Source organism: Thamnophis sirtalis, unplaced genomic scaffold, assembly GCF_051295495.1.
Source record: "Thamnophis sirtalis isolate CommonGarterSnake01/CBP01778 unplaced genomic scaffold, rThaSir2_p1.2 scaffold_4, whole genome shotgun sequence".
Classification (NCBI taxonomy): Eukaryota; Metazoa; Chordata; class Lepidosauria; order Squamata; family Natricidae; genus Thamnophis; species Thamnophis sirtalis.
In genome coordinates this window covers 87,928,474-87,952,840 of record NW_028261384.1, presented here as the reverse complement: position 1 = coordinate 87,952,840, position 24,367 = coordinate 87,928,474, and the positions used below count along the sequence as shown (strand labels likewise).

Here is a 24,367-nt window from a genome sequence, read left to right as displayed (position 1 = left end):
CAAGAAGCTTCTTCAGGATATAACTTCTTTTCTAGAATGTATAAAGGTTATCTCAAAAAGATTATTTGATTTTGAGAATCCCCTTTAATGAAGTTCTGTTGAAGTTCTGATACTTCAGTTCTGATAGCTTGTCTCAACTTTAGCGTTCAGTTTTTATCCTTGAAAATGAAATTCTTTCTTTGTGAACTTTCATAGCTAAGATGAAATTCATGATGAAGTTATGTCATGTTACTAAGAACTGAGAAAGCAAGAGGGATTTTCTTTTTCTCTCAGTAGGAATGAAGCACATTTAAAAAAATTAAAATTATAGCAAGAAAGTCTACTAACTAATGGAACTAAATATTTTTCCCACAGATGCAGTCAGCTCCACTAAATATCTCTTCTATAGCAGAAGTAATGAAAGAATCTAAACAAGCAATTATGAGATCTCCAAAGAGCAAAACGGATACCACTTCAACTACTACTGAAGAAAAAGAAGGTAAAAATAGACTATTTCCCTAAAGTCCCACTATGCAGCAGTGTCCTATTTATGAAAGATTCAATGTTTGAAACTAGCTGTTGTTTTAAACTAGCTCTAATCTATTTTTCTTTGAGAGTATAAACACCTGCGTGTCCTTTTATATTCAGTGCTTGCTGATAACATCTGTATTGAAATATGCCTTAAATATTTTATATATAAAATTATTAAAATGTTAACAGCATTATATAACAAATATAAGAATCACAAATGTTCAGAAAATTATTTATTAATAGTCAAAGAACAAATTAAAAAGGAAATACCTAGAAATTGTTTAGACTAAATAAATTAAGATAAGGAATATATGTAATAGATTGAATAAATTTAATTAAATAAGATAAAGTATTTTATATGTATATACAAAGAATAAGAAAGTAAATAGTATTGGAAATCTTTTTATCTAGGCAATTCTTACAGCAGTTGCCATAAAAGAAAATTTAAAAATATCAGTAGAGATACCTGCTAATATGAAGTGTATAGTTTGGCACTCAATCTAGCAGTAATCCTTATACTCACCAAGAAGGGAGAGCATATTAGAATCAATTTCCAGTATTGAAATAAGAGAAAGTACAAGAGAACATGAATTACTAATTTAACTATTTCTGAGCACATGCAGTTGTGATCTCATTGGGAAATATTTTTAAACTGGCCTTCCACATGTTTGTTAGCAGGTCTTGCTAATCTGAAAACGGTACTTTTCAGCATGATAGAGAAAGCTTCTTAAAATAATTAGTAAAACAAAAGGATTGAGATAAAATTCTTTAAGATAATTTGGAACATTAGATAATGTTTGTCAGTTTGTTAATCAAGATCTAAAACATTTTGCTTTATTTTAGAAATAGCTTTCTCCAAACTAGTTGTCATTGGTAATTAGGCTAGTGGGCCATAATTTCCTATGGTTTTTTATAGGAAGAGTTGAATTTTTCTCTAAGAACAAGTAGGACTAGAGATTTGCTTCCAAAATTTAGTCGCAATCAATTTCTCAAGTGGTGGTCTCACATACAAAATAATCATTAGAAGAATCTCTAATTTAAGATAAAATAAAACATTACAATGAATTGATAAGCATGGGACATGATATTTTTATAAAAACAGAATGGAGTAAAATTAGATTACCATAGCTCTATAAAATTTAATTGCTGCTGGAAAGAGTACTACCTATATCTATCTGATTATTACTTTTGAATCCTTTATGCGCAAAGTAAAGATTTGCCTGTTTTTTACTTCCATATGGAAAAAGTCTGAAATGCCAAATCTTGGTCTTTAAAGCACTTGTTTGTTCTATTTATATGCTATTTAGATGGCAATTGGAATATTAAGGAAAAGACTGCCTTTGCATTTCAATAATTCATTTCAAGCATTCCACACTGACAGAGCTTCTTCTCTGCCTCAAATTTTGCTTCCAAAGTCCAGCTTGAAGCAAAGAAAGAGAGGAGTGGAGTTTCTGTACATGTTTACAGCACCAATCATTCAATTAGTTCATTGGGATCACAGATCACAACAATATGATATAGAGTACAAAAGAAATGAAATTAGAAAAAGAAGAAAAAGAAAGAACATATTCCAAAAAGCGTATAAAAATATTAAGTTTGAGAGCCATTTTGGTGTAGTAGTTAAGTTAGAGTTAGACTCAGCCCAACCCACCTTATAGGATTTTTGTTGTCAAGAAACTAGGAAGAGGCAGAAGTGTTATGTATGTTCACCTCCTTGAGTTACTTATAAAATGATATGGATGGATGGATGGATGGATGGATGGATGGATGGATGGATGGATGGATGGATGGCAAGAAAGAAGAAGAAAAGAAAACAAAGTTAAGATAAAAATCAGTGCTATTTAAAAGAAAGTTTTGTAAAGATAGTGACCTGGTTATTAACTATTGGATCACATCCCCGAGAAGATAGTCATTCAGCGTCCAATCCTTTAAGTCTATGTATCATCAATATTTACAGCAGGCTCAGAAGTCGCTCACATAATCTCAGCAACAGGTGAAGCATTGTCAGTACCAGCTCCAGGAATGCAGCAGGAGGAGGAATGCAACAAAAGTCACGTTCAGCAAAAACCTCCTGACTTAGGTATCTTTTGTTTATCTGCAAAATTCTGAAACAAATATAACTATGGAAATTCAGAGCTACACCCATTATATGTGGATTTTAACTATCAAGATTCTTGCCATCTCATTGAGCAAGAATTCCTCGATTGATATATGACTTGTTTAATATTCTGAAGGTTTTGTATAACCTCTTTTAATGTTTTGTTACAGATTGTGCTTGCTTTATTGAGATGCTTAGTGATGTGAAGATTAATAATTTTGTCCCATATCTAACATATCAATTGGTTTAAGAGGATTAATTTTCATGACAGGCAGAGGTAGATTTTATTTCCTCCCCAAAAGCTAGGTGCGTTTTATAATCTGGAGCATTTTATAGTCCGAAAAATACTGTATCTATATTTACTTGCTCTAAATGTTTTCCACAATTGTTATCAATTAATCAAACTTTTTTAAAAAGCTTTCAGCTGGGAATTTCATGTTACCAAATAGTCTTTTTCAAGTGTCAATGTCACTCCCTTGTTTCAAATCTGTTGCTCTATATAGGAGATAAGAAAGTTCTTCAAAGCAGAATAAGGAAATAGAGGAGCAGGGAAGATATTTTCTGGATATTTTGATCCGAAATTAAAAGAAAGATTGAGAAAGATAATAGCAATAGCAATAGCAGTTAGACTTATATACCGCTTCATAGGGCTTTCAGCCCTCTCTAAGCGGTTTACAGAGTCAGCATATTGCCCCCAACAACAATCTGGATCCTCATTTTACCCACCTCGGAAAGATGGAAGGCTGAGTCAACCCTGAGCCGGTGAGATTTGAACAGCCGAACTGCAGAACTGCAGTCAACTGAAGTAGCCTGCAGTGCTGCATTTAACCACTGTGCCACCTCGGCTCTTATAAACTCCAAACGTTATGCAAATTGATAAAATACAAAAACCCTGCAGTGAATGTCCAATAAAAATGTAAATCAAGTAAAAAAGCTTTCAGTAGCCAGGAACACCTTGTGATTTTTCTACAAAAAATCAGGAATTAATGAAAACAGCAGAATAAATCAAGGGGAAAAAAGCAAAAATAACAGATTAAAATCTAGCATGGGATTGAAATAAATCAGCATTCAACCAGCCAGTTTTAAAGATAAAAACCAAAGCAAAACAAAAGTGAAGTTAAAACTCAGGCTTGCTTACAAGAATTGTCTGCTCGGAGGAAAAGACAATTGAAAGATTAGTAACCTTCTGACTACTCTTACAGGGAACTGCGGTCTACTGGTCAGCAGCCATTTTGGAAAGGAGCCTCATTATTGGGTTTATTGTTCAGTTTACAGTTGAAGGGTTGAATATCCTAGGATTTTTTGGGGGGAAACTTTAGCAATAAAATACAAAGTTGAGAAAATAAAATCTATAAATATTGTTCTTATAAAGTTTTTTCTTTTTATTTCTGATAGATTACTTTTCTTGACAATGGTTGCCTCATACTTTTTATTTATTCCTTTAGAAGAACTTAACATGAATGTGACTTGAAATACTCCCCTCCTTCCCTCCCTCCCCCACCCTCTCTCTCTTACTACTTTTGTAACTATTTTTAAATCTCTCTTTAGTGAAATCTTATTGAAAAAGAAATTCTTCTATGCAATTTGGTAAAAATTCAGGGTATCTGTTACAGTATTTAGATATCATAACGAAATAGATTTAAGATGTACTTTGGTATATTTCTCCCCCTACATCTTGGATGTATACTTTCTTAACTTAATGAATGTCTTCTATGAAAATAGACTATAATAAGAAAATCAGTTTCAATACCAATTAGAAAGAATACCATTTACTATTTTATCTAGATAAACAATTGTTCAATTGCAGATAGTATGTAGATAGGATCTTTACCTGAGGTTACTTCATTGATTTCCTCTGACCTTACCAAATTTTTAGTCCAAGTTTCGAAAAAGGAATACATTTATAGATAGACATTATGATAGTATTCATAAAGGTTTTTGTGATCTGCTGCTACTACTAGATATGTGATTATCAGGGATTTGCTTTTTCCCTGTTACCTGTTTTTAGTATGTTTGTTAGATAACTTTTCCTCAGGCAGCCATAATTTCCACTTTCAAATTGTGAATTTATGTTATCAATTTTGGAGTTGAAGATACAAACAGAGTTTCATTTTGGCACTAGTGACTAACTGATCAACTGATTGAGATATTTCAATCCTCACTATGAAAACACAGGCCTGAATTTTATTTTAGAACTAGAAGAACCATCAAAAAAGCAATTCCTGTTTCTTTAGTCAGGTGTTACAAGACATGGGAAATTTTCCATACTTCTTCTGAATTCTCCAAAGTTCAATGCATAGATTTTACTGTTGTCTCCTCAGATCCAGAGTAGTCTTAAATGCTGTAATGTGTCTTCATACTATTTTGAGGGTGAGCAGAAATGTGGATCTCAGTTGTTCATGCTATAATTTATATAATTCAGTCATCAAACATTCATTCGTAATTGGTTTAAGACAAAGTATTGGGAGGACATTTAATATACCTGCAAAATACTTTCCAAGCACACAAACCATTATAGAAATCTAACACAAAAGTCACTTTCTTAAAAATAAGGTGTGCTTAATCTTGGTTTTCCTTTCAGTATTTGCTTTAAAATATCTATACCTAGGTAAAGGACATCGACATGGTGATGCTGTTGTAAAAGAAAGGCCACCTGAAGAGGTTGCAGCTCGTCTAGCACAACAAGAAAAAGAAGAACAAGATAAAATTAAGGGTATGTGGGTAAATATTATGGCTGCTTTTATACAACTTCAAAAACATTATTTTAATTTCAATAGCTCTAAAATAAATTTTAATGGAATTGTTGATTTTTACCCCTGAAAAGATAATTAATTTATGTAGTTCATATTCATTTTACAACATTTAAAGATATTCTGATTAAAAATAGATTTATTGATTATTTTAATATATACTTTATTTGGTTTAATTTTTATTGCTTCTTATGAGGTGGCAAAGTTGTGTGCCAAAATATGATTTGGAAGCATTGACTAGTATGTAGAAGTAGAAGAGCCAAGGTGGCGCAGTGGTTAAATGCAGCACTGCAGGCTACTGCTAGATCAGCAGGTCAGCGGTTCAAATCTCACCGGCTCAGGGTTGACTCAGCCTTCCATCCTTCCGAGGTGGGTAAAATGAGGACCCAGATTGTTGGGGGCAATATGCTGACTCTCTGTAAACCGCTTAGAGAGGCCTGAAAGGCCTATGAAGCGGTATATAAGTCTACTGCTATTGCTATTGTTACTCCATAAATACAAAGCCATGATGAGTGAATCTGGAACTTTAGTGGTTTAACGTACCATATTTTCAGAGTATAAGACGCACCTTTTTGCCTCAAAAAAAGAGGATGAAAATCTGGGTGCATCTTATACACTGAATGAAGCATTTTTTGCTTTCCAAAGCCCCGTCCTTTCACCAAAATGATTGTGCATAGCCTTATGGAGGCTTTTAGAAAGCTCCTGGGGGCTGGGGGGAGGCAGAAATGAGCAAAAAAGGCCCATTTTTTGCCCCCCCCCCAGCAGCACTCTGTAAGCTTTCTAAAGGCTATTCATGCAATTTGTTTCAAGAAAAATGGGCTGTTTCTTGCTCATTCCCCCCCCCCCGGAGCATTCTGCAAGTCCCCTAATGGCTAGTCATACCTTTAATAAAAAGACCGTGGCCGTTTTCACGAAAAATGGGCTGTTTTGGGGAGGTTTGCAGAGTGCAAAAACTCCCCCCCCACCCCCCGCTTCGGAGAGCTCTTTAGTTAGAGTGATTGATGAGAATTACATTGTTCAAGTGCTGTGTCAGCAGAAAGAAACTCTTAGGTGCTGCAGATTGTCAGCGATTTCCTTCTCCAGCACATGGATAAATACATCTGGAAACATCTACCTACCTATCTACTCTCTCTCCCTACCTACCTACTGTATTTTCCCCCCTTTATCTACCTACTTACCTACCTTTTCTCCCTCCCTCCCTACTGTATTTCTCTCTCTCTCTCCCTCTCTCTACATACGTACCTACCTACTCTCTCCTCCTACCTATCTACTGTATTTCTCTCTCTCTTTCCCCTTCTATCCATCTATTCCTCTATCCCTCTCCCTACTTAATTTCTCTCTCTCTATCTCTCCCTACCTACCTACTGTATTTCTCTCTCTCTCTCTATTCCTCTATCTATCTATCTATCTATCTATCTATCTATCTATCTATCTATCTGTCTACTTTTTAAAAATAAAAGTCTCTTCAAAACCTTCGTGCGTCTTATATTCCAGTGCATCTTATACTCTGAAAAATACGGTAAGTCAGAATGACAGACAACCAATTTTAAATATTTAAATCTGGTTTCTGGTCTTCACTTGTCTTTAAATATTTAATCACACTGCCAGTTTTGCATTTCATGAAAAATTATAATCAAATGCCAGATCTTTGTTTTTTTTAAAAAATTTAAGAGGACCATGAAAAAACATATTAACTTACCTGGAAGATTAAATTAGTATGTAAGGTTAATGATCAATAAAATGAATTGCCTTTCCCTTTCTAGCCCTTGCAGCATCTTTGGAAAGCGCTTTGAATAGCACTGCTCGTATCACTTTGCAAGCAGTTACTCTCCAAGAAGCTGCTGTCCAGGCAGTCAATCTTCATGCTCAAAAACTGAAAGAAGCTATGGATAACTCTGAGGTGCACATATTTTATATTTATTATATGTTACATTTTTGTAAGTTTTGTTCAATGTTTTTAATCACTAAGGAAAGGTTGCTAAATGTGTCACGTATTTTTAGAGACCAAAACCAATACAGAGGTGCGATGTAAGTTATTCAATAGAACAGTAGTCCTCACTTACAAACAATAATTGGGACCAGAAACTCCACTGCTAACAATGCAGTCATAAAACACAATATCACTTGACTTCCAACTGACTTTGCCATTGATTTGTTGGAAGCTGGCAGTTAAAGTCACAATAATGATCACAGAATCATTGGACATTGTAACCATTATAATTGCTAGCCGATTGCCAGGCACTCAAATTGTGATCACAGATACGGGAATGATGTGATCTCTCTTAAGTATCCCTCATTCAGTGTCATTGTAACTTTGAATGGTGGCTGAATGCATGGACATTAGATGAAGATTATCTGTAATATTATTCACTTATGAAACTTGAGATGATGTTATAGCATTTTGTTGGAACAGACGACAATACTAGGGAAACATTGTAAAAAAAGGAAAAGGCAATTAGATAAAATCTATTCAGTGGCACTTCCATAATTGCTCACAACAATGCAAAGTGTAACTAAGGAAAAGGGAATCTTTTGTGTAAAACATCACAAACTTCTGATTGAAAAATATAACTTGAACTACACCTATCAGACTCAGATCAGCATACTCTAAGATTCTCTAGAATGTTCCATTCCTGTAAGATTTGATTTTGTATATATTTAATTGAAAGTATAATGTTCTGGTTTAGAAAGGGTGTTTTTCTATTAGAGGGATGAAAACTTAATAGAGATGGTTTTGTACTTAATAATAATTAGTTTAGTGACTATTCAAAGTGAAAGTGGCACAGAAAAAAGTAAATTGTGACTGGTCATTACATATGTCAGTTGCCGCATCCCTATGGTGATATGATCCAAATTTGGGTCTTGGCAATTAGAATGTATTTATGACTGTTGCAGCATCACGAGTCGTGTCATCACCATTTGCAACCTTCTGAATTGGTTTCCGGCAAACAAAGTCTATAGGAAAGTTGATTTTACTTAATAACTTCAGTAAATCTCTTAACAGCTGTTACAAAAAAGGAGCACAACTCATTTAACAATCACTTTGTGATTGTTAAATTCTGGTCCCAATTCTGGTCCCTGGGAAAAGCAACATACTGATGTACTTTTTTCATTTAGCATGACTAAATGCTCAGTATCAAAGTACTCATGCATCTTTTTCAATGTTTTGCTCTGAAGATATATTTTGAACCAAGACAGTGCATATTTGTTGATTAGGGACTGTCTGATTTGAAAGAAAAGCTACTTTTTCAATGTTAGCTAGCTCATTTATACTCCTACTAAAAGGTAGGAGGAAGAACCTCTACAAAGCTTTAGATAATCTGTGCCACTGATGTGGTAAAGTAGAGTACAATAGAGTAGAGTTAGAACAGAATAGAATAGAATACTTTATTGGCCAAGTGTGATTGGACACACAAGGAATTTGTCCAATACTGAATAATAAAAATGATGATTAATGAATAAATGAAAATGATAATAATAATGAAAATGATTGGGTATTTTGAATATTTTGCTAGGTTCCAAGTGAGAAAAAGGCAGTTCAGTGGCGAACTTTAGAGGAAGCATTGAAGGATCGTAGAAAAGCTGTGGATGAAGCTGCCGACATTCTATTAAAGGCCAAGTGAGTTTTCTAGTTTTTATATTTAAAAAAATATTTAAAATATTTGTACTATAAAAATAAGAATTTTAGAGCTTTTGTGTTAGATTTTAGTTTCAGTAGTCAGTAACTGAGTTTACAATGAATGAACTAAAGTTTATTTGGATTGGAGTTAGAGTGTTATATTCCCAGCTGTTTTGATTTCTAAATTATTTATAGCTTAAAGGATAACTCCAGGCAGTGTTGCTTCCACAAAATATATGGTTAAGCAAACTCTGGGCTGATGTTACAGATAAACTGTAATCAGTGACTGGAATCAATAATTTAAGTTTTTCCATTGAAATTATATAATTTAATTATATAAGGGTTAGGAGTGCAATATATCTTAATGACAATTATTGGGACTGGAATTTCTGTCACTAAATAATGCAGTTATAAAGCAAGATGTCACTTGATTGCATTCCATAGTGACAGCAATGTTAGTAGTCTGTTACCATCATTAAGTGAGAATTGCAGATTGCTAGGTGAGGACTTCCTTGCAACTTCCTGCTGGTTTCCAAAAAGTACATTCCATGGGGAAACCAGCAGGAAGTTGCAAATCTGAGGCAATGCAAATAGGTTGATGGGTAGGTAAATGGCTGCTCTTGGATCAGGTTTGAGCAGTGACTGCCAATGTGCTGCAAGTGCACAGCAGTCTGGGAATGATTGCTGCTAGTCTGGGAAGGCTGCACAATGGCTGGTGAGGTGTAACATAAGCATTTGCTAGGCTACGTGTGACTCCTGCGGGGTTTGGGAGATTTACTGAAATGACTTACTACCTTTCCTGTTGACTTCCCCCTTGACTTTACTCATAGGAAGCCACCAAGGTGGGTCACAAATGGCAATCACATAACTGTGGGATGCTGCAGCTGTCACCGTGCAAGCACCTAGATCATAATCATGTGATCACAGGTATATGGACAACTAGTCTTTTAAAGACCAGTTGTAAGTGGAGCTTATACATTCAGAACCACCATAATATCGAATGGTCACTGAAAGACTGGTCCGAGAACTACCTGTCAATAATGCTCAATGAACTTCATTTAAAAGGAATTTATTATTTAATTTTTAAAAGTTCATGCTACCTTATTTGACAAGATCTTTGTTCCCATATGAGATTTTATTTATAGGGATTTTATTCAGCCTAAAACACTTATTTATAATTGAAGCGAATTTATATGGCTTCTCATCACAATCTCATGTGACTCTGAGCAGTATTTGGCAAAATCAGTTAAAAACAAATATAAATAACTATAAAAAACAATAAAAATAAAAAACAAGATTTCAGGAAAATTGGCAATATTCTATAGATTTCAACCATCTCACAGACTGACTTTTTGGGATCCCTAAGATTGCTGGAAAAACATTTTAGAGACTTTCCAGAGACTGGTAGAGATGAGGCTTACCTCACTTTAGGGGAACATGTATATAAATATGTAAATATTGTAATGTTCATTTTATTAAACATTTTTACATCTTAGCACCTATGATATTGTGTGAACTTGTGTCTGCTGCCTAAAAAACAACTCCTGCTTTATAGATAATGCACATAGCAGTGACAGATTTGATTTTCATCTTTTTTTTTTGCTTGAACAAACAATGAATGCTGGTATATTTGATGGATTTTGGTTTCATTTAGAGAAGAAATAGAAAAAATGAAAGGTGTGATTGATAATGCTAAGAAATCTCGTATATCTGGAGTCAAACCTCACATACAGGGCATAGAAGAGAACCTTCATCGTATGATCACTGACTTGGACAATGTAGTCAAAAAGGTAAACTCATACAAAATTGGGTTTTATAGGTTTTCACTGATGTTATGGATATTTCAGTGAATTTCAATACTGAAAATTAATTTATTTGTTAATATCTTAGAAATAAGTTAATATATTTTTTCATAATAAACCACAATACATTTAATAAATATTTTGCTGAGCAGTACGTTAAATGGAAACTAAATTCAGTTTCTTTTTTATTTTTATGAATTATTGGATAATTACGGTTGCCTTTGCATTTTTCTATGTTATTAGTATCTTATCTCTATTTTGTATATTTCTAACTAAGGAGTTTTAAAATTATTTTTAAAATAGTCAGAGGTTAAGAGAGTTAGAACTTAGAACAAGATCTGGAAACATATGAAAGACTGCTGTTTCTTCAAAAGCATTGAATACAATAGCAAATCCAAAATAAAGTTATTTTAGGAAATTGCTTCTCTGTAATCTTTTCATAGTGAACTCTTAAGTTGATAGAAGCTGGCAACATTGTACTAACAGCAATAGGATATATACTTTGATTTCTTTTGAGTTTGACAATATAATGTGTTATCCAAAATTATAAATTATCTTATTTTCAGATGCATTTTTTGCTATCTCTGTTTAAAAAAAAAAAAGAGAGAGAGACTTGCTTCCAATTTGTGCCTTCTGGCAAACTGCAGTTTTTTTGGCAAGAGATGTAGCTTGCCATTGCTTTTGTCATAGGTCTGAGAAAGTTCGTTTCTTTCTTTCCTTCTTTTCTTTTCCTTTCTTTCCCCCTAATTTGTTTCCCTCTCTTTTCCCTCTCTCTCATTCTCTCCCTTCAGCTCTATTTCATTTCTTTCTCCCTCTCCCCTTCTCCCCCTAATTTGTTTCCCTCTATTTTCTCTCTTTCCCATTCTCTCCTTCCAGCTCTCTTTCATTTCTCTCTCGTTCTCTCCTTTTTTCTTTCATCTCTTTCTTGAGCATGCAAGCAAAATACCTTCCTGGGCCAGGGTCATGGCGACAGGGACAGCGACTCCTTCCACTGCTGCCACTGAGAAGTGAGTACTGGCTGCGCTGCACAGGAGACTTCTCAGTGCCACACTCAGGTCGTTCCCCTTTCTGTTGACTCAGGAAAGAGCCGGAGCAGCCGTCTCTGGATGCAGAGAGGTAAGAGTTCCAGAGCCCTGCGCAAGGAGAGCCCTGTGCAGCACAGGAGAACTGGAGTTCTTCTCTCCCTGCTCCCAACTAGCTGCTGCTGCTGCTGCTCCCTATTCCCCTCCTTCCTGAGCCAACATGAAGGGGATCGCGGCTAGTGCTGACCTGAGTCTGGCGCTGAGGAGTCTCCTGCACTATGTACCCCGTTACTCACCTCATTGCGCAGTGGCGACAGCGGGAGCAGAGTCGTTGTCCCCTCTGCCTTGATCCTGGCCCAGGAGGGTATTTTGTTTGCACGTGCAAGAGATGAGCATGAGAAAAGCGCTGGAGCTCTTCCCTACACTGAGTTGCCTGCGAAGAACACGGAATCGCAAAAGCAGGCTCGAGGCTCGTGCCTTCTCGGGGAAGAGAGCAGATTGCACGATTGGGTCAGCAGGGAGTCGCAGGAGAGGGGCCAAAGCCTATTAAGACTGTTACCTATGCTAAGCATGGTAACAGTTTTAATAGGGAATCTCAGCGTACGCGCATCCCACATTCCTTTTTTTATTTTCCCCGCCTTATTTTACACCTCAGAAATGGTACCTCTTGGCTTCCATAGCTCTGCCCATCAACCTCCATCACTCAGAGCAAGCTGCTTTCCCAGCATCCTCTGTGCTGCGCACATTTCTCTTTCCCCCCTCTTTGCCTCCATTCTAGCTCCTACTTTCCACCTACCCACCCCACACACACATCTCCTTCCGCTGCACGGCGAACCCGAACCGCTCCTTCCCTTCAAGCCGGCTTCTCGCCAGCCTCTCCATGGGAGGCTCCTCGGCGACCCCTGTGAAAAGGTTGTTCGACCCCAAAAGGGGTCGTGACCCACAGGTTAAGAACCACTGGCCTAGAAGTTCACAGAACTATAGAAAGTGGATGTTCATGTCTTTCCTGTGGAGGGATTAAATCTATCATTTGTTGTATGGAACTTCCATTCAGTTCCATCAGTTGGAAGCTAAGATGTATGTGTGTGTAACATTCATTAGCCTTCTGAGAACCAGAGATACAAATAGTCAATCTGGCTTTTTTCTTCATATTCTCTGTAGTCCTGGAATAGGCTACTAAATTACCAGGTCTTGAGTAGGTGTAGAGGTCCTATTCAGACAATAGGAATATTAGAGAAATCATTTGAGAATGAATCATTTTCATCATTCTCAAAGAATCCTCTAGCTCACATTGAGAAATGGACAATTTGCCCATGTAATTTTAAAATATGATTCTTCTGCTTTTATTTCATTTTTAGTATTTTATCATCTGCCTCATATAATAATAATGTTGCTGTCTTATTATCTTCTTTATGTCAAGCAATATTACGTATTTCTGTTTTGAAATGAACATATTCAAGTAAATTCATGTTGTATCATAAATTTATGATATCATAAATCATAAAAACAAGTTCAAGGTGTTCTCCAGAAGAATTTTCCTGCCTGTCTGTTTATTGATGTGCTTCTGGGGAACATATTTTTTATTATTCAACTTCAACTTTAATATTCAGCTGGACTAATAATGCAGAAGAAGTTCTGAATATAATCAAAAAGGACTGAAGTAATTGATAAACGTTGCCCCTTGAATCATTGCTTAACTGTTTTGTTATTGGATATTCCTATTCCTGCCTGTTTTTACCCTAGGCATTTTTTATATAATTAATGACCGAACAACTACTTGAGATTTTAAGCCTTTTTCTTTTTCTTTTGTAGGTACAAGCAGCACAGTCAGAGGCTAAAATAGTAACACAGTACCATGATCTGGTAACCAAAGCAAGAGAAGAATTTCAGAAAGAGCTAGATAGTGTTACTCCTGACATTCAGACTGGTTGGAAGGGGCTAAGTAAGTAAGATAATAAAATATATAAATAGCTGATGTCATGACCAACATCTCCATTTGAATACTTGATTTTGGGGGCTGATTTAGCTTTATTAGCACTTTCTCCTTGTTAACTTCTTAAATTGATGCCTATTTAATTTTGTGTACTCTTAATCATGGATACTTTCTTTTGGGCTTGATATGGGTATATTCTCCTGTGCGCTGCTTGGGGAATCCAAGCATGGGTTAACTTTGTCCATTAGCCTTGAGACTGAGTTATGCAAACTGCTGGCCACGCCTCCTCTGACTGGACTGGTTCAGGTTTTTAATTAAGTCCATCTTAAAGAGATGCAAAATTATTCTCTCTGGGTTACTAGACAAATTCATTATTATTATTATTCAGCTTGGATTCCCTTCACCAGCTTCAGCTCCTTTCACGGAGTGGTAAATATCTCTACAAATAGGTTTGTTTTCTCTTTGTTTGAAGTGGCAATTGGATTTTAGCGTTCCTATAGCCTTCGGGGCCAGGGAACCTCTTTATTGGAGGTGAGGGCATGCCGTTGTTCATTGTGGGAAAGTCGGTTCGCTGCCTTCATTTTGTCTTGCCGAGGGAGTCTGGGGATTGGTTTGCCACCCCGCACTGCCTGCTCTAGCCACTGTTCATTGCCCCCCTCCTTCCCCCCCGAGGTTGTCTGGCGACGCCATACGGCTGGGCTCCCTGTATTACCTCGACTTCGAGAGCCTCTGGAAGTTTCGGCTGCGGTCGCTGGCAAGATAAGAGACAGGCTTTCTCCATTCTGGCGGCAGCCTTTGTACCTCGCCAATTTGAATCTCCCACCCCCGCTGTTGGTCACGGGGCCATTTTGAAGCCCTTTTTGCGCCGACAAACTGGCTGGGCATGGCTTCATTTTCCCGCCGGCAGTGACGTAAAATCACCAGATTCATTGCTCCACAGAGGTGGGTTCGCCACCATTCTACTGAAGCAGGAGTTTGATCTCTCACAGCCTCCTGCTTCGATTGCGATCGGCATTTGGTATTTCAGTGAACGTGAGCTTGAGCCCTTTCAACCTAGCTTACATAGCGAATCGTTCTATTACGGGGGAAGCGCTGGGGCTTCCACCTCTCCTCAGTTGTCCTCCGATGCCACTGGGGCCTCATCTAGAGTGGATAGGACCACCACCAGGGCTGCCAGCCACAGATCCTGTGCCACCTCACCGGCTTCTGCCAGGGCTGCTAAGCACACCAGTAAGACCAAAAATGGATCTAGGGATCCCTCAGCCCCCAGGTCACCTCCCATCCTGCTGCCTGAAGGGCCTTCTACCTCCAGCCTAACTGGAATTCAAGGTTGGTCCCCAGACCTCCCTCTCCCTCAGGATCTCACAACTGCAGGACCTGACTCAGGCCTTCAGGGCTTGTCTGATCCTTCTGAGCCCAGCCCAGGCCCGGCCCCCTCCTGTTCAGGGGCCTCAGCCACCTTTACTCCCACGGCTGCTGGCAGCAGACCAGAGGATACTTCAGAATTTTACCTCTACCCTGGACTCAGGGATATGATTGCCACTGCCATATCTAGGGGAGTAGATGCAGAATTACAGCATTGGAATCAATGCTCTAGGAATTTGATTTCGGCCAGAGATTTAGCCATCTCTCAGGCTGATCCCCCTTCTTCCTTGCCTTCCATCTACAGCGAGGGGTCTGTTTTTGGGGAGGAAGGTGAGATTTTGTATTTAGAGTTATCAGATGATGAAGGTCTGATTCAGGATAAAGTTCCTTTTTCGGGCCTCTTCAGACCACCCCTATTTAAATCTCTACTTTATAAAGCCAAGGCCACCTCCAATTTGGGGGGAGCAACCACCCTGGCTAGTACCGAGGTGGGCTTTGATCCCATGGAGCGCTTGTTTGCTGAACAAGAACAAGAGGCTATTCCATCACCCAAATTGTTTATGGACGTAATCCAAAAACAATGGTCCCACCCAACCGCAGTCTCACCCCCTAGCAATGCTTCCACTCCGAAATTGGACACCATTTTGCAGTTTCCCACTGTTGACTCGCCGATAGCGGCCTTGACTTCCCTGGCCCTCATTCCATCCGAGATTTCGGAGGGATTGAATGCTGAGGACTGCAAGGTGGAGCTCGTTATTTGCAAAACGTACCAGGCGGCTGTCTGGGCATTGAGTGCTGCTATGGCAGCCTTGTTCTTCAATAGAACTTTCTTAGTTTGGTTAAGACAACTACAGGAGAGATTAGGTCTAGAGACTTGCACCTTCATCAGGATATGGTAAAACTGGTGGCGGCCTTAGAATTTTCTTCAGATGCCACGCTCAATGCGACCAAGTTTGCATCCCGAGCTGTGACATCCAACATAGCGTCTCATTGCCTATTAAGGCTACGCTATTGGCAGGCAGATGTACGATCCAAATGATGTCTTGTCTCCACCCCCTTCAAGGGCAGTTCCCTATCCAGCGCTGGATCCTATACTGATTGAAACGAGGGACAAGCGAAAGGTACTTACTTCGACTGCTAGGTGCATGGATCGGAGGTAACAACCGTATCCTCGAAGGCAGCCCTTTCGTATTGGGGAGTCAGGGTACTCCTCCCTCCCCTACACCCCTCTATCTAATAGATCCTTTTCTCAGTCCCAGGACAGAGCCAATACTAGGGACAGAGGTAGAAACCAGCACCAACAGCAGGCCCAGGCCTTGCGGCCCTTTCATGGCACCAACAACCGGTCTTTTCATAGGTACTGGTGACTCGCTAGAGGGTGGCCCTATTGGCGGACGCTTAACCATCTTCGTCCGCCAATCGGAAACCACCACCTCAGACGCCTGGGCTCTTCAGACCATGAGGCTGGGCCTCACTCTGGAGCTCCTGGCTATTCCCCCAAGACGTTTCATCAAATGCCCGGTGCCCAGGTGCCAGATAAAGTGGCGCCTGATGGACAAGGAAATCCAGCATCCCATTTCCATCAGAGCAATAGAACAGGTGCCAAGGGGACAGGAGGTTCTAGGTTTCTATTCCATACTCTTCCCAGTTCCCAAGACCTTGGGAGGATGGCGGGCCATCCTAGACTTGAAACGGCTCAATTTCTACCTAAAGTACCAAAAATTCAATATGCAATCATTCAAGAGTATTCTGGCGAGCATTCGCCAAGGCGATCTCCTCACCTCCATCGACATCAAGAAGGCGTACTTACACATGCCAATACATTCGGCCCATCGAAGGTTTCTGCACTTCATGGGGTGTTATTTCCAGTACCGCACCTTACCATTCTGCTTATCATCAGCCCCACGGACCTTCACCAAACTGCTAGCAGTGATTGCAGCCTTGCTGAGGTCAGTTCCTGTAAGAGTCAATTGTTATCTAGGCGACATCTTAGTCTTATTGTGTTCCCGGATCCAGGCTTGTCGTGACCTACAGCAGACAATTGACACTCTGCAGGATCACAGATTTGTACTGAACTTTCCAAAGAGCCACCTGCACCCAACCACATCTTGTCTGCATCTTGGGACAGTCAGACAAAATCTTGTCTGCTCTCTCTCTCTCAGCAGAGCCTGCGGTCCCTAGTGAGTCAAATGCTCAATCAGAGGTCACCTTCCCTCGCGGTATTGTCCCAACTTCTAGGGAAGATGATATCTTGCATAGATGTTGTTCCTTGGGCAAGGTTCCACGTACGACCACTGCAGTGGGGTATCCTTCCATTCCAAAGGGCTCACACCAGTCACTCTCAGGCCAGGGTTCGCTTACCGACCAAGGTATCCCTGTCAGTTCATTGGTGGATGTCGTCCCACATCCTCAAGGGATGCCTCTTCAAGGAACCGGAGCGGATTGTAGTTACAAAGGATGCGAGCCAATTCGGATGGGGGGCCCATGCCCTGGACCGAGTGACGCAGGTTGTTGGACTGTCCAGGAGCTGTGCAATAGCATCAATTGGCTGGAGCTACGGGCTATCCACCTAGCCCTCCGAGTAGACCTGGTTACATCCAACCATGTGTTGGATGTAATACTCACCAACAACATGGCCATCAAGATGCATGTCAACCGCCAAGGGGGGCACAAGGTCCAAATCCCTGATGATGGAAGCAGAACGTCTGCACCACTGGGCGGAAAACCATCTGTTGTCAGTCCGAATGGAACACATATCGGGCACTGTGAATGTCTAAGCAGACAGGTAGAGCAGGGCCATGGTGGATCAGGCGGAGTGGCGCTTGCACCCAGCCCTGTTCCAAGAACTGTCCCACCGCTTTGGTCACCTGCAGGTGGACCTGTTCGCTCAATCTGACAACACACACCTGCTGCAATTTTACACCAGGTACCGGGACGGAAGGCACCAACACTCTCCGCAGCCCTTGGCTGGAGGGCCTCCTTTATGTCGTTCCGCCTCTGCCAAATGTACCGCTGGTCATCCAGAAGATTCTGGCGGAACGGGCAGAGGTGCTGCTGGTCTCACCGATGTGGCTACGGCGCTCCTGGTATGTGGACCTCATCCATCTGTCCATCTCACATCCATGGAGAATTCCGGATGATCAGATATCCCTCTTGCAAGGAGCTTTCATCCACCCAAATCCATAGCCGTTCCAGTTAGTCGTGTGGCACGTGAGCAGGCTATCCTGAGTCAGCAGCATTTCTCTGATAAGGTCATCTCCACAATTCAGGCGGCTTGCCACCCATCAACAACCCGCATCTACAAGGCTACCTGGCACACCTTCTGCAGATGGTGTCCAGCAACAGGTGCGGTCCCAACCGGGGCAACCATACCGCAGGTATTGGACTTCCTACAGATGGGCATGGACAAAGGGCTAACACCCTCCACCATCAAATTGCGGCTCTCTGTACCGTGATTTTTTTTTTTTTTTTTTAGATTTTATTTAGCATTTATAGGCCGCCCTTTTCCCTGAGGGGACTCAGGGCGGCTTACAATAGTAAGGGAAGGGGAGTGAAAGACAAAATACAGAAAAAAAAATGTGAAATAACTAAAAAATACTAAAACACAACATTCACTCAGCATTCGGGAGGGGCAAGAGAATTTATCCCCAGGCCTGACGGGCTAGCCAGATCTTAAGGGCTGTGCGGAAGGCCTGGACTGTGGTCAGGGTACGAATCTCCACGGGGAGATTGTTCCATAGCGTCGGAGCAGCAACTGAGAAGGCTCTCCTCCGGGTAGTCGCCAGTCGGCACTGACTGGCGGATGGAATACGGAGGAGGCCCGCTCTATGCGATCTGATGGGACGCAGGGAGGTTATTGGCAGGAGGCGGTCTCTCAGATAGTCAGATCCACTACCATGGAGCGCTTTATGGGTGGTAAGTAAGACCTTGAATTGCACCCGGAGATCCACAGGCAGCCAGCGCAGCTCGCGGAGGATAGGTGTTATGTGGGCGAACCGAGGTGCGCCCACAATCACTCGCGCGGCCGCGTTCTGTACTAGCTGAAGTCTCCGGGTGCTCTTCAAGGGCAGCCCCATGTAGAGCACATTGCAGTATTCCAGCTTAGAGATCACAAGGGCTCGAGTGACTGTCGTGAGAGCCTCCCGATTCAGGTAGGGCCGCAACTGGCGCACCAGGCGAACCTGGGCAAATGCCCCCCTGGTCACAGCCGATAGATGGTGATCAAAACTCAGCTGTGAATCCAGGAGGACTCCCAAGTTGCGGACCCTATCTGAGGGGTATAAGTTTTGTCCCCCCAGCCTGATTGATGGTACGGTAAGGAAAACACAACAGCCACTCGGTCTTGTCTGGGTTGAGCACCAGTTTGTTTGCTCTCATCCAGTCTTTAACAGCTTCCAGACCCTGGTTCATCACGTCCACCGCTTCATTGAGTTGGCACGGGGCGGACAGATACAATTGTGTATCGTCCGCATATTGGTGATACTTTATCCCGTGCCTCCAGATGATCTCGCCCAGCGGTTTCATGTATATGTTAAATAGGAGGGGGGACAAGACCGACCCCTGTGGCACCCCATATGTTAGGGGCCTCGGGGACGATCTCTGCCCACCCACCAACACCGACTGCGACCTGTCTGAGAGGTAGGAGGAGAACCACTGCAAGACAGTGCCGCCCACTCCCACCTCCTGCAGTCGTCGCAGAAGGATACCATGGTCGATGGTATCGAAAGCCGCTGAGAGGTCAAGGAGAACCAGGATGGACGCAAAGCCTCCATCCCTAGCTCTCCAGAGATCATCAGTCAATGCGACCAAAGCGGTTTCTGTGCTGTAACCTGGTCTGAAGCCGGACTGGAAGGGGTCAAGATAGTTTGCTTCCTCCAAGGTACGCTGAAGCTGGAGGGCCACCACTTTCTCAACAACCTTCCCCACATAGGGAAGGTTGGAGACTGGACGGTAGTTGTTAAGAACAGCTGGATCCAAAGACGGTTTCTTTAGAAGGGGTCTCACCACCGCTGCCTTAAGCTCGGTGGGGAAGTGCCCCTCCCGAAGAGATGCCACAACAACCGCTTGGATCCAGCCTCGTGTCACCTCACTGCTGTTGGCAACCAGCCAGGAGGGACACGGGTCCAGTACACAAGTGGAGGTACTCACAGCTCGCATAGCCTTGTCCACATCCCCACAGGCAACTTCCTGAAACTCAACCCAGAGATGGTTTGCCAAGTCTTTCCCCTGTGTCTCAGCTGGCTCTGCAAGAGTGGAGTCCAGGTCCGCTCGAAACCGGGCAACTTTGTCCGCCAAGAACTGAACATACTCCTCAGCCTTACCCTGTAAGGGGTCCCCCGTCTCCCTCCTATTTAGGAGGGAGCGGGTTATCCTAAACAGGGCGGCTGGGCGGGACTCGGCGGACGCTACCAAGGAGGCAATGTGTGTTCTTTTTGCCGATCTTAAAGCGTGAGTATACTCCTTGGTGCATGCTGTTACAAGTGCCCGGTTCAATTCGGACCTGTCTGATCTCCACAGGTGCTCTAGGCGTCTACTCCGGCGCTTTATCTCCCGGAGCTCCTCGGTAAACCAAGGAGGCCTCCGGGGGCCGCTGACCCGGAGGGGCCGTAGTGGCGCAATCCGGTTTAGAGACCCCGAAGCTGCCGAGTGCCAGGCAGCGACAAGGGTCTCCACCGAACTGTGGGCGAGAGTATCTGGAATAACCCCAAGCTCCGTCTGGAACCTAACAGGGTCCATCAGTCGCTTGGGGCGGAACCACCTGGTCGGTTCCTCCTCCCTACGGTGGGGGTTTGGCCTCCGGAAGTCTAGCCTCAGTAGGCAGTGGTCTGACCACGACAGGGGTATGATCTCATTACCCCTCAGACCAAGATCATAACTCCACTGCTCCGAGAGGAATACGAGGTCGAGCGTGTGACCCGCTGAGTGGGTTGGGCCTCGAATTACCTGAGTCAAGCCCATGGCTGTCATGGAAGCCATGAACTCCTGCGCTCCGTCAGAGCGTTCACCGAGCGAAGGCAAGTTGAAGTCCCCCAGAACTATAAGTCTAGGGAACTCAACTGCTAGCTCGGCTACTGACTCGAGGAGCGAGGGGGGGGGGTTCTGCAACGCAGTTGGGAGGCAGGTACGTAAGCAGCAGACCCACTTGACCCATGAGGTCCAGCTTCACCAGCAGGGACTCACACCCAACAAGCTCCGGAGCAGGGATCCTACGAGGTACTAAAGACTCCCGGACTACAATAGCCACACCGCCACCCCTTCCCTGGGCTCTCGGCTGGTGTAGCACCTGAAATCCGGCTGGGCACATCTCAACGAGGGGGACTCCTCCCTCCGTGCCCAGCCATGTCTCAGTAATACATGCCAGGTCTGCGCCCTCATCGGTTATCAAGTCCCGGATGAGGGGGGCCTTATGAACCACAGACCTGGCATTTAGCGACAGTAGCCTGAGACCAGGGTCCTGATCACTCGCACCATCTGACCTTGGAGTGGGACTCCTAGGGCCGGAAGGAGGGATCTCTGTAATATAGCGAACCCTCCTTCCCCAATGATGGCCTGCCCTAAAGTCCCCGCCATATCTGCCTCTCCCTGTTATGACCGCAATGCTCCGACCCTCTCCTGTGGATATGGCCCCCCCAACCACCCCAATGGCCCCCATATAACCCGCCAGGTCCTCCGAATCATTCATACTCAAACTCTCACACAAGCAGTCCTCACTAATAGAATTAAAACACAAATACAGCTAAATAAAATAAAAGTGAGATCATTCATACAACCAGACAATCCCATGCACTCAACATACCAGTTAAAATTAGAAAATGATAGGGTTGCGCAGGTTCAAGATAGTATTAAGTTCGTAGCAGTCCAACGTATTAATCCACCCTCTCCTGAGGGGGGGGGGGTCACACCCTAATGGGGGGCTCCACTCTTCTCCTTCTTCTATGCCCCAAAGAAAAGTCCACAGCTGGAAGGTCAAAGTTCGATAGTATACAAGGCAGTCGTGTGTAATAAAGGGGAGGCAAAAATGCCTGATGTTTATAAACAAAGATTGTTCAGTCTTATTCCCCTTAAAGTCCCAGAAGAAATCAGCGAACCACATAGGAGAAAGTCTCTTTCCTAGGGTTATATAATGTCCATAGTCCGGTGGGCCAAGATCTAAAACTGGGCCCAGCTGCTCAAGGCAAAGGGGAGGAAAATGATGGTTTTCTTGATGCCCAAACCTTGTCCCTACTGCTGCCATCATCTGTTGTTCCCAATATTCCTAATAAACAGTAACAAAGGAATAATAATTAAGGCAGCTGCGATGGTAAATGGGACAAGGCTGGGGGGAGGGAGGGGCGTCCAGACCTTCTTCCTCCTCAGATCGAAACGTCCTATTTCAGGCTCCGTCTTCCGTCCTCCGTTCAGTCCCCTAGCCAAACAGGCAAGCGGCCCAGGGACCCTAGGAGTGGACAGGCAGCTGGCAGCAGAGTCAACAGGATAAAACGGGAGGGGGATGTCCGAGGGGGGGGCTACGAGCTGGTAAACGCAGCCAATCACCCCAACCACCCCAACCACAACTCCCAATGGTCTTTAACAAGTTAATCCTCGCCTTCAAGATGGTAAGATGGTAAAAAATTAGTTAATTAAGCCCCCCAAGCTCTCCGTACCACTCCAAGCCTGTCCCGACCAGCAGGGAGGGGGGGGAGCGCCGAGAAGTTGCAAAACGCTGAAATTATCAGCGCGGCGTCGCCTTCAAGATGTTAAAAAGATGGTAAAAGATGGTAAAAAAAAGATGGTAAAAATTAATTAATTGAGCCCCCCAAGCTCTCCGCACCATTCCAAGCCTGTCACGACCAGCAGGGAGGGGGAGAGCCGAGAAGTTGCAAACGCTGAGATTATCAGCGCGGCGTCGCCATCTTCTCTCCCGCGCCGCAGTCGCCGAACCAAGCCGCCGCAGTTCGTTACTCAGGGAGACAGCCACAAGCAGTTACCGGTAAAATGCTGAGCCTTGTAAAAATCCTGGGACCAAATCCTTCCAGGGAGCTCCGTTGGTAGTACGAATAGACTCCGGAGGCTCTAGATATTTTTAGTCTTTAGCACTGGCTTCTGAGGAACAAGAAGCCAGGCAGCCATCCGAGTCCCGCACATGCGCACAAGCGTGATTGGTGGTACCGTGACCCCTTTCTCAACACCTGGGGGTGCTTGCCTTCCTGAAGGGAGCAACGAACCTTAGTCCACCTAGCGTTCATCGCTACCCCACCTGGGACCTCCCCCTAGTACTCAATTCCCTTACGGCGGCTCCATTTGAGCCTATTCGGACCATCTCCCTTAGGTTACTGACTCTTAAGACAGTAGCCATCACATCACTCGGCCAGGCATGTGTCCGAGTTGGTGGCACTCTCCGTCCGGGATGACCTCTGCATTTTCCATCTGAGCAGGGTCGTACTACATTTGGACCCAACCTTTCTTCCAAATGTCAACTTGTGGTTACACAGGTCACAAGGGGTCACTCTCCCGGATTTCTGTCCACAGCCATCTCACCCCCGAGAATAGCATTATCTTGACGTTTATTGTTTACTTCGCCGCTATGTGCAATACATGGCGTCATTCAGAAGGACGGAGGCCCTCTTCATGTCTTTCCAACCTGCCACCATGAGCCAAAAGGCATCATCGCATACCATCGGCTACTGGTTGAAGGCATGTATTGCCCTAGTCTACGACTGTCAGTCCCGACCAGTTCCCAGTCGCATCACTCCCCATTCTAACAGGAGTGTGGTCATGACGGCGGTCTGGGCAACGCAAGCCTCAGTGGAGGACATCTGCAGAGCAGCGACCTGGTCATTGCCATCACCCTTTATCCGTCACTGCAAGATGGATGTTTATGCCTCGATTGAGGCATCCTTTGGACGGCGCGTGCTGCAAAGGGTAGCTTCTTCAGGTACAACACCAGACCAGCCTCGCCCCCGCCCCTGAAGTCTATTGCTTTGGCATGTCCCATGCTTGGATTCCCCAATCAGCGCACAGGAGAATAACCATTGACTTGCCTGAACGGTTCTATGTGCGCTGTGAGGGGAATCCAAACCCGCCCTCTGCTTCGGCTGTTCTGGGCCTGGACTTCCGTTTTTCCTATGACATTCTGACTTACCTTGACTTCTAGGCTTATTTTGCTTCTCTCAAGCTGGCTGATCCTTCATGCAAAACTGAACCAGTCCAGTAAGAGGAGGCGTAGCCAGCAATTTGCATAACTCGTGTAGTCAGGCGAGGTAGGGCCTCACCACTGTCATCATGAAAA

The 24,367-nt window shown here is 43.0% G+C and overlaps 1 protein-coding gene across 2 annotated transcripts in view; it reads left to right on the top strand.

Moving 5' to 3' along the window:
• IMMT (inner membrane mitochondrial protein) overlaps positions 1–24,367 on the top strand; it is a 50,024-nt gene that overhangs the window by 11,633 nt on the left and 14,024 nt on the right. Inside the window, exons 4-10 of one of the 2 annotated variants that reach the window (XM_087713314.1) lie at positions 355–478; positions 2,468–2,590; positions 5,217–5,321; positions 7,122–7,258; positions 8,874–8,977; positions 10,632–10,767; positions 13,614–13,743. In XM_087713314.1, the coding sequence (XP_087569440.1) occupies positions 355–478; positions 2,468–2,590; positions 5,217–5,321; positions 7,122–7,258; positions 8,874–8,977; positions 10,632–10,767; positions 13,614–13,743 (859 nt within the window). The remainder of the gene's footprint in view (positions 1–354; positions 479–2,467; positions 2,591–5,216; positions 5,322–7,121; positions 7,259–8,873; positions 8,978–10,631; positions 10,768–13,613; positions 13,744–24,367) is intronic. The other variant, XM_087713315.1, reaches the window with a different exon arrangement.